Here is a 10768-nt window from a genome sequence, read left to right on the forward strand (position 1 = left end):
ATAAGCGGAGTTACACCTGGACGGGACTCCAGTCCACCACAGGGCCACACACACACACACGCTCCAAAATAAAAGTCTCAGTTTCAGTTAAAAAGCGTGCTTTTATTTTATAAAATCATTTCCTCTGATTAGTCAAGCTTAGACACCTTTGATGACATCATCAAAAATACAACAAGGGAGCGGAACTTAGCCCAGTGGCAGCAGAATGCCTGGCTCTGATTGGCTGTAATCAATAATGAATGATTTGGCAAATAAAGAAAGCAGAGAGGGAGGAGTTAGAGAGACTAGTTAGTGGTTAACCTTGACTAACTAGCAGAGATAAACTAGTTAGTGGTTAACCCTGAATAACTAGCAGAGATAAACTAGTTAGTGGTTAACCCTGAATAACTAGCAGAGATAAACTAGTTAGTGGTTAACCCTGAATAACTAGCAGAGAAACTAGTTAGTGGTTAACCCTGGATAACTAGCAGAGACAGACTAGTTAGTGGTTAACCCTGACTAACTAGCAGATGGAGACTAGATAGTGGTTAACCCTGACTAACTCGCAGAGATAGACTAGTTAGTGGTTAACCCTGACTAACTAGCAGAGATAGACTAGCTAGTGGTTAACCCTGACTAACTAGCAGATGGAGACTAGATAGTGGTTAACCCTGACTAACTAGCAGATGGAGACTAGTTAGTGGTTAACCCTGACTAACTCGCAGAGATAGACTAGTTAGTGGTTAACCCTGACTAACTAGCAGATGGAGACTAGTTAGTGGTTAACCCTGACTAACTACAGGATAGAGACTAGTTAGTGGTTAACCCTGACTAACTAGCAGGCGTTGAGCTCGTCCATGGTCCGACTCAGAGTGGACTGGAGCTCAGTGTTGGTGTTTCTGGCTTCAGTCAGAGAATCTGAGGAGAGAGAAACATCTATTATTAGTCATCAATAGTCCTGATCGCATTACTAGTCATCAATAGTCCTGATCAGTTCATCACACACACTTTATTAACTATCAATACTGACTTACTGATGAAAAGACGAACTACAGTCAGTCCAACACAAACAGGCTGGATCAATAGATCCTGGATTAATATATCCTGATATCTCTGCATTAGCATCACTAACCAAACACGTTCACTAAAGAGGCGGAGTCATGTGTCCTTATAAAGACGGGAAAGAGGCGGAGTCATGTGTCCTTATAAAGACGGGAAAGAGGCGGAGTCATGTGTCCTTATAAAGACGGGAAAGAGGTGGAGTCATGTGTCCTTATAAAGACGGGAAAGAGGCGGAGTCATGTGTCTTTATAAAGACGGGATAGAGGCGGAGTCATGTGTCCTTATAAAGACGGGATAGAGGCGGAGTCATGTGTCCTTATAAAGACAGGGAAGAGGTGGAGTCATGTGTCCTTATGAAGACGGGAAAGAGGCGGAGTCATGTGTCCTTATGAAGACGGGAAAGAGGCGGAGTCATGTGTCCTTATAAAGACGGGAAAGAGGCGGAGTCATGTGTCCTTATAAAGATGGGAAAGAGGCGGAGTCATGTGTCCTTATAAAGATGGGAAAGAGGCAGAGTCGTGTGTCCTTATAAAGATGGGAAAGAGGCGGAGTCATGTGTCCTTATAAAGATGGGAAAGAGGCGGAGTCATGTGTCCTTATAAAGATGGGAAAGAGGCGGAGTCATGTGTCCTTATAAAGATGGGAAAGAGGCGGAGTCATGTGTCCTTATAAAGACGGGAAAGAGGCGGAGTCATGTGTCCTTTTAAAGACGGGAAAGAGGCGGAGTCATGTGTCCTTATAAAGACGGGAAAGAGGCAGAGTCATGTGTCCTTATAAAGATGGGAAAGAGGCGGAGTCATGTGTCCTTATAAAGACGGGAAAGAGGCGGAGTCATGTGTCCTTATAAAGACGGGAAAGAGGCGGAGTCATGTGTCCTTATAAAGACGGGAAAGAGGTGGAGTCATGTGTCCTTATAAAGATGGGAAAGAGGCGGAGTCATGTGTCCTTATAAAGATGGGAAAGGGGCGGAGTCATAAGGGCTCTAATGAAAGATTAAAGGACACATTCTGTTTGATTCCTTTAGGGGAGGGGCTTGTGTTTCAGTCAGTGTTGATTGGCTGCTCTATGTTTGCAAGTGCGTAAAAACATCTTGTGTTTCTGTGTGTGTGTGTGTGTCTCTGTGTTTGTGGGCGTGTCTTAACTGCTCCAGACAAAACGTTGAGCTTTAGTTACACTTTCACCAGTTATTGACCAGTTATTGACAGTTATTGATTAGTTATTGATCAGTTATTGATCAGTTATTGACCAGTTAATGACCAGTTAATGACCAGTTATCAGTCTGACCTTCCAAGTCGTCGATCATCTTCTCCAGTTTGGCCACTGAACGTTCTGAGTTCTCTGCTCTGCTCTCAGCCTCAAACACACACACACACACACACACATCGTTACACACAGTAAAAGTGTGAGGATTAATCACACACTGTGTGTGTGTGTGTGTGTGTGTGTGTGTGTGTGTGTGTGTGTAAATGTCCCACTAAGGCACTACACACTCAATGAGTATATACTGTCTCATATATACTATAGAATAATTAGGATGATCAGCGTTCCCACTGAAGTATACTTCCAAATTTCCCAAGATGCATCTGGAACCTTCTAAATATATATCTGTTGATTCTCCACTTTTACTTTGAAAGTTCTGAAAACATTAGAAGTGAGAAAGTGACCAAGTCGAATATCAACATGTGCTCATTTGATTCATAAAATTCACGTAGACATATTTGAAAAGGAAATGTTTTATTATTAGCTTGAAGCTGGTCCCAGGACCACTTTACATTCAGCTCCCAATGCATCATGGGACGGTTAAGTATGACTAGTGTTCCCACCATGCATACTTCAAAAATGTCCCCATTTAGTATACATCCTGGTATTTCTCACATACTCTAATCTATTCATACTATCTCATGTGGACACACTACATATTTTTCTTGTCGTGAGCCCATTTTATTTAAATCACTAATTTCTGGCGACCCCAGAATACAGGGTTAGTGACACCTGCTCACATACTTTTAGACTGAGTTTAATTTTAACAAGATTTATATTTGAGGAAGTAAAAGTTTAGAATACTTTGTGCGCGGTAAAGAATAATAATAATGAAAAAAACGTGTATAATTTTAATTAGTAATTTTAGATTCCAGACATTTCAGGCGACCGCATTTTAACTCCTGGTGACCCCACATGGGGTGACAACCCCAAGGTTGAAAAACCCTGCACTACATACACATTTAGACATAGAGTAGAGAGTTCAGAGTATGTTAGTGTGACATTTACTACACAATCTGTAGGTGTGAACGAGCTGACATCATGGACCCACCCACAGGAAGTCATCTGAGCTCATAACCCTTTCACAATAAAAGTCAAACTCACCTCCTTCAGTTTCTGACTCAACTTCTTCACTTCCTCCTCATAGCGGTCTTCTTTCACACAGTACTGTAAACACACACACATTAACACGCACACACACACACTAGGGATCGACCAATATGGGTTTTTTTAGGGCCGATGCCGATACCGATTTTTTTCCATCAGCCTGAGCTGATACCGATACAGACTGCCGATTTTCTTGAGCCGATACTACTTTTGCTCTTTAATTTGCATCATAAAAATTACACTATGATAATAACAAATGGTACAAGTCTCATTTAAAAAAAAAGGAACATTTATTGAAATTAACAAAGGTGATGTAGAACAACACCAAGTAATAAATATTTAACAAATAATAAAAACAGGTGATGTAGAACAAGTAATAAATAAAGTAAAACATTTCATGAAATATTATGAAAGAACTGTTCGTCCTTGTCCTGAAAATAGCTTTGACAAAAGTTGGTCTGACTATAGATATATTTTATTAACAGGATTATTGAGTATAAATAATATAATTATAGTAATAAACACAAAAATAAACCATGAATAATAGTCCATTCCAACACAACCCAGAACATAAATTAACAGAGGAAAATAATGTGATGTCAGATGTGCATTAAGCATCAAACTGTTCTAGTTTCTGTTCTAAATTATATGTAGTAACTGATTCTAAAAGTTAAACACACACACACACACACACACCTACCTTCTCTCCCTGAGCATGCAGTGACTTCAGACTGAAACAAACACTCTTCAGCTCGTCCTCTAAAGCCCGACTCTTACTGAGGGTCAAAGGTCACACAGGACAGACCAATCAGAGCCTGAGACAGACAGACAGACAGACAGACAGACAGACAGACAGACACGTACCTCTGTGCCAGCTCAGCTCTCTCTTCAGCTCGTTCCAAATCACCTTCAACAATCACCAGCTTACGAGCAACCTGTCTCACACACACACACACATTAATACACACACACACACACAGTTCAGTTGTGTGTGTAGATGTGTTACCTCCTCATACTTGTGATCAGCCTCCTCTGAGATGTGTTGAGCTTCTTTCAGATGAACCTCTAGTTGTTCCATCTTCTCCTCGTCCTTGAGAGCTCGGTTCTCGATCACCTTCATCCCCCTGAGGTCAAAGGTCAAAGGTCAGGATTATAGGAGCAGCTTTAGTGCAACTGCTCTGTGCTGACAGGCTAGGCTAAGCTAAGCTTTAACTGGGTTTGTTTGATCCTTTAAACCAGTGGTTCCCAACTCGGGGTTGGGAGATGATTGAAAGAATGCTCCTCAGGAGGCGACAACTGCAGATTTACTCACATTTGCACGTCACTTTACTGCTGCCACACACAGGTCATAATAATATATCATTTTGCAGGTCAATAGTGTTCAAATGTGTCAAAAACAAATAAATAGGATTTGTCTTTTATTTTGAAAGAAACTTTTCTTTTGATAGGCATGCTGTGAAATGCATGTTGCGCAGGAAAATATATAGATTCATGTTTTAAAAAAGATTATATACGTGTGCTTTCAACAGCTATTTTTGAAAAACTGAATTTGGTTGGGTGAATTGTAAAAAAAAAAAAAAGTGGGTCGCGATTCAATGACTGTGGGAAAATGTGGGTCCCAGGGTGAGACCAGTTGAGAAACACTGGTCTAATCTATTGATCACATGTTGGGCTAGGTTCTGTCCTAGTAAACATCCTGGCCCTCATTGATCAACCTTGTGTGTGTGTGTGTGTGTGGTTTACATTATGTGGTAGGACAGGACCAACGTGTGATTTATAAACATTTGTATCTGACCAATCCCAGCGTAGCAATGATCAGGTGTTGATAAATGACCGGTAGATTATTCAATCGTCATTAACATGTTACATCCTTAAATCTTCCTGGTGCTGAGGCCCCGCCCACTGAGGTCAAACAAACACTGAGCTGGGATTAGACTGATGATGTGTTGTTGCAATAGTAATCCTAATTTTCATTGTTTTGTTGTCGTTTGGTGTATTTTTCTGTAATATATGTTTTTTGGAGTCATTTTGTGTGTTTTTTGGAGCCTTTTTGTATAATTTTGTGCATTTCTGTTGTCATTTTGTTTTGTGTACCTTTTGTATAAATATTTAGTTTTTTTGTTTTACATCATTATGTGTATTTTTTATCTTTCAGTTGTCTTTTCTTGTATTTTTTGCATAATTATTGTTTTTTGTTGCCATTGTAGAGTGATTCTGGAGTCATTTTGTGTATTTTTGTATAAATATTTAGTTTTGCGTATTTTGAGTCATTCACAGCGATTGGCTCTGGCCACACACATGACTCTCGCTCGCCTCTGTGAGGAGCTGTGCAGTGAAATAAATATAAATGGTGCACTAGCGCCCCCTCACACTGAGGTCAAAAGCTGAATAGGTTTCACTTCTGGGCAAAGCTGAATGTGCCGTCAAGCCGAAATAAAATTTAAATAAATGTTTTGAAATTACCAAATTACTCCAAAATAATGGATGCACAAACTCGGGGTATTTGGAAGCCATTGATAAAGTTTGAGGTCGAACAGATATTGTGCCGGGGAGATATTCACTCCACAAACACACACACACACAGACATTTCTTGCTTTATAGATAGACTAGTACAGTGCCCATATAGTGGGAGGAGCTTAAGTAGAGTTGTCAATGATAGCCAAATTAGCATGTGTTATAAGGTTGTATGTACATAGAGGTGTACATACTTCTGTAGTGTTATGAAAGGTTTTATTTGTGAGTGCAAAGTAAAATATTGTGTGTGATTTATCTGATTTAATTCGTTTTGTGTAGTTTTTGTATAAATATTGTTTAGTTTTTTGTTTTATTTTACTCATTTAGTGTATTTTTTATTATAAATACTCTGTGTGTGTGTGTGTCTGTGTGTATGTGTGACTCACTACTCCGTGGCTCACACACACGTACAAGCTTCAGCCGCGCACATGCACGTACATCAGTGACTCACATCAGGCCCAATGCGAGAGACTTGAGAGCTTTGCTAGTGTATCAGTGTGAGCGCGGCTGCTCAGATGCCCCTCCCCCTCTTCGGTCTAAACTCTCTTCCTCTCTCTCACTCGGTGTGTTTACAGTCCGCGTCTGCTTGGCCGTGTGCACAGTGCTCGGGTGAGGAACTGTGCAGTGAAATAGATATAGATGGTGCACTAGCGCCCCCTCACAAATTGAGGTCAAAAGCTGAATAGGTTTCACTTCTGGGTGAACATGAATGTGCCGTCAAGCCGAAATAAAATTAAAATAAACATTTGGAAATGGCCAAATTACTCCAGAATAACTGGTGCACACACTTGGGGTATTTGGAAACTGTGGACAAAGTTTCAGGTCGAACATAAACCGCGTTGGGGAGATATTCGCTCCACACACACACAGGCCTTTCTGTCTTTTAGAGATAGATAGAAGTCGAGTGATGGTTCGCTCAAAGTAACAGGAAGTCTAGATCACAGCCCAATCTGTGCGGCAGGGAGGAGCTGACGGCAGCAGCAGCTGTTTGGGACAGTATCTACAGTGATACGTACAATCATGTCATTCTCTAAAACACCAGAAAAATCTCCAATAACACAAGATGAAGTCCATACATTTGTCACTAGTCTATAACGAGAAAAAAATAATGTTCAGAAAATATACCGATAAGGGAGGTTTTCGATTTCAAAACGGAGCAGAAAGGATTCTAATTGCAGCTTTAACTCCTTGAATAAGTCTACATTCTGAATGAACTCATCCTTTAGTAACTACGTAAGTTGATCTTTTAAACCGTAAAGCGGCGCTGTTAATGAGAAGTGCTGAAGAAGAAGGAAAAGAAGAGATCAGTGCTCTCCTCTGTCCCTCGGCTCCATAGACGCATGCACAGTGAATGCACCCTGAGCCTTATGTCACTTTTTAATTCGTCACGGTAATACCATATACCGCGGTAAAATAGGGAGTCTTGATGGTATCAAAATTTGGATACCGCCCAAGCCTAGAGTGCAGACAGTACGGACTCCTCGCAGACTTTCTGCTCTCCTCAGAGCTTACATACTCGGGTGATCTGCTGTGTAGTAGTTTCCATTAAAATACTACATGTCCCATGATTCTTTGTGCTTCTCTGTAGTCCCGGTACTCCTGGGACGTGTTTTAAAGGTGGTGCTACTTCCGAAGCTCGTCTTCCAGTCTCTCCTCGGTCGATACAATGCAGAGCAGTGTTTAGTGTGACACCAACTACGCAAAGTCCACACAGTCGTAAAATCTGAGCTTTACATTTAATCGAACGGGGCGGTGGGGGGGGGGGGGGGGGGGGCGTGGCATCAAAACAGTATACTGCAGTAAATGTTATTCCTAGTAGCTATACCAGGCATGAGTAACTACATTCATCATGACCCTTCTCCAATAGATTTTATTTCCTTTGATTTGAACATAAACACAACAGCAGTGTATTTACCACAATGAAAATGATAACAATAGTAATTTAAAAAAAAAAATAAATCAAACAGAGCAAAGTGAGAATAAGTGGTTACAAAATTCTGCAGGTGATTGTCTGTACATGTTGGAAAAGGAGGAAGTATAAACTTATATGATTCTACTCCTTGTAATAACAAATAACTTCTGGCTCTAAAATAAGGCAGTAACTAAGACTACTTCAGCTTTACTTCACTAAAAAGTTATACATTTCAACAATTTCTGCACCAGAAGCACTCGCACACCACGCAGTCCCCCTATGCTGTGAAAAAATCCTGGTGAGAACCATTAGAACCATCAGAACCATTAGAACCAGTACTCTACCTCTCACTCTCATCTGCTGCCTTCTCCACGTCATCCAGTTTGTGCAGAGCTGAGGTCAATCGTTCCTGGACCTGGTCCAGGTTCTCCTCTGAGAGCTGCAGCCTACGGCTCAGTGATGTCACTTCCTGCTCCGCCTGTTACACATTGAAAAACACACTTGTAAGCTCACACACACACACACACACACACACACACACACACACACACACACACACACACACACACACACACACACACACACACACACACACACACACACACACACACACACACACACACACACACACACACACACCTCCTCCCGACTCTTCCTCTCCTGGGACACCTCTCTCTGCAGACGCTCAGCTCTTCCCTCGGCCTCCTCCACCTGGTCCTGGAGAACCCGGATCTTCTTCTTCACTGCCTCCATCTACACACACCACACACACACAGACACACAGAGACTTATTCCAACTAAGGAGAATAAAGGAAAACAGGTGGATGCCTGGCTTAACCACGCCCTCTAATGCCACACCCTCTCTGATGTCACATGAACACTTTACACACAAATTGTGATTTATAAATACTGTGCACGAGTGCGTTCACACTTATAGATCCATGTTAACCGTTTGCTAAAGTGTTCCTATCCAATGAAAGGATGATCTTGATTGGTTGGTGCTCCATAGCAGCAGGAACACACTGAGCTTAATGCTGCGTTCACATCAGATGCGTCAAGAAATGTCCGTAAGTCCAGATTACATACAAAGTCAATGGATAGATGCGTCCCAATGCAAAATCTTTCCTGTGAGGCGGTGCGGTCCGATCCACACGTCAAGTGTGTTGGGTTTTTTTTTGGTCGTGCGTGCGCGCTCCCGATTATACGCATATCCGCACATTCGCAATAGTTGAAAATAATGAACTCCTACAACTGTTTCACATGAAGAAATCCAATCAGAGTCTTTGTTGACACACCGGTCTGTTCATCCATTCAACCATGGAGTAGAAGGTGTGTGTGACCACCTGGAGCTGTAGGACACGCCCTTTAAAACCAGGACCGGACTAGGAAGGATTAGGAGTGGTGGAGAATCAGTGAGGAGGTGGTAGTAGCAGGTAAAAGTTCTCTCTGTAGCACTGCGCTAGCATAGCATTAGCCACTAATCACACCTGAATTTTTCACTGGTGGTTTATGTTTATAAAAAAAGGCAGTGATACTCACTGAGTTGGATGTGTCGCTGGTGGGCGGGGCTTCGCTTCAGACGTGGCTATGAAGCGAATGGGGACATTTTTTGATCCGGCGGACCCTGCGGAATGTTTCGTGAGGCAAATCCGTCCGGTGCCGCAGAAGACGCATTCAGTGTGAAAGCAGCATTAGTGTGCAAATGCTCGTGCACGCCTTACCTACAGCAGACACGCCCCTCTCTGCTGTCACTGACTGACTTTTCATTGGTCAGTGACGTCATCACTCACTCCTCTGATGGTTAGTGTGGTTTACTCATCCATATGCTGTGACATAATGTCTTGATCAGTTGTTAATAAAGTTGTTTGGCTAGTAGCATGTTAGCCGAAAGTAATGTAATAAAACATGTACAGTAGCTGGTGATATGCACCTATTTAAGTTGGTTGCAACACATCAAGAAACAGCATGTTATCTTAGCTACAGCATGTTAGCTTAACTACAGCATGTTATCTTAGCTACAGCATGTTAGCTTAGCTCACCTGTAGGTTTGGGTCAGCTGGAGCTCACAGACGGTCCGTGTGTCGGTAGTTATGTGTGTTAGTTGTGTTTGAGGCCGTTGGTCTGCTGTGTGTCTCATATCTTTGAGCCGCTCCCTTTTCCGGGATAGCCACGGCCTGCCTCTGACGTCACTGCACCCTTTCAGTGTAAAAGCCGGACTTTTATTTTTTTGGTGCAATGCCGGAGGTTTTTAGTGAAAGAAAATCACATGATGGAGTGAGTCACAGGTTAAGAGGGTTGTTGGTTCTAATCCTGAACTTTAACTGATCATGATCTACGTCACTTTGGATCAAAACATCTGATCAATTTAACCTGTAATAATCAAACTGTAAATCTTCACATCTTTGTTCAAAAGAAATTTCTCTTTTTATTGATATTCAATATTTTAACGTGAAATAGTGAAGATATAAACTCTCGTCACTGAACAAAATGAGTTTATAAAGATCTGCTGTTTGAAGCTTTTTCTCATGAGAATAAACACAAAGATTGATTGATGTGATCATTAACAATACTACCTGCTAATGACCAGCTCCTAATAATCAGGTTCCCTCATTATGAATAATCTGATTCTCATCTCTAGTTCCTGGCACTAGTTCTAAGCCAGGGGTGCCCAACCCAGGTCCTCAAGGGCCCCAATCCAGCATGTTTTAGATGTTTCCCTCTTCCAACACACCTGATTCAAATGCTGGGCACCCTAGTTCTAAGCACTGGTTCTCATCTCTAGTTCCCGGCACTAGTTCTCAGTACTAGTTCTAAGCACTGGTTCTCATCTCTAGTTCCCGGCACTGGTTCTCAGTACTAGTTCTAAGCACTGGTTCTCTTTTGGTCTTTGTTGAGTCTTTCTCCTGGTGGTGGTTCTCATATTTGATGCTGCG

General features: G+C 41.8%; 1 protein-coding gene across 1 annotated transcript; it reads right to left on the reverse strand.

Moving 5' to 3' along the window:
* Positions 1 to 633: 633 nt before the first annotated feature.
* On the reverse strand, positions 634 to 10033 carry LOC114460105 (tropomyosin alpha-4 chain-like). Its single transcript, XM_028442144.1, has 9 exons — positions 9875 to 10033; positions 8475 to 8588; positions 8180 to 8313; positions 4415 to 4532; positions 4273 to 4343; positions 4109 to 4184; positions 3406 to 3468; positions 2326 to 2395; positions 634 to 897 (listed from the first exon to the last, which is right to left on the reverse strand). The coding sequence occupies exons 2-9, from the start codon at positions 8586 to 8588 to the stop codon at positions 815 to 817; spliced, it is 729 nt and encodes a 242-aa protein (XP_028297945.1). The 5' UTR covers positions 9875 to 10033; the 3' UTR covers positions 634 to 814.
* Positions 10034 to 10768: the final 735 nt, after the last annotated feature.

This window comes from Gouania willdenowi, unplaced genomic scaffold, assembly GCF_900634775.1.
Source record: "Gouania willdenowi unplaced genomic scaffold, fGouWil2.1 scaffold_3_arrow_ctg1, whole genome shotgun sequence".
Classification (NCBI taxonomy): Eukaryota; Metazoa; Chordata; class Actinopteri; order Blenniiformes; family Gobiesocidae; genus Gouania; species Gouania willdenowi.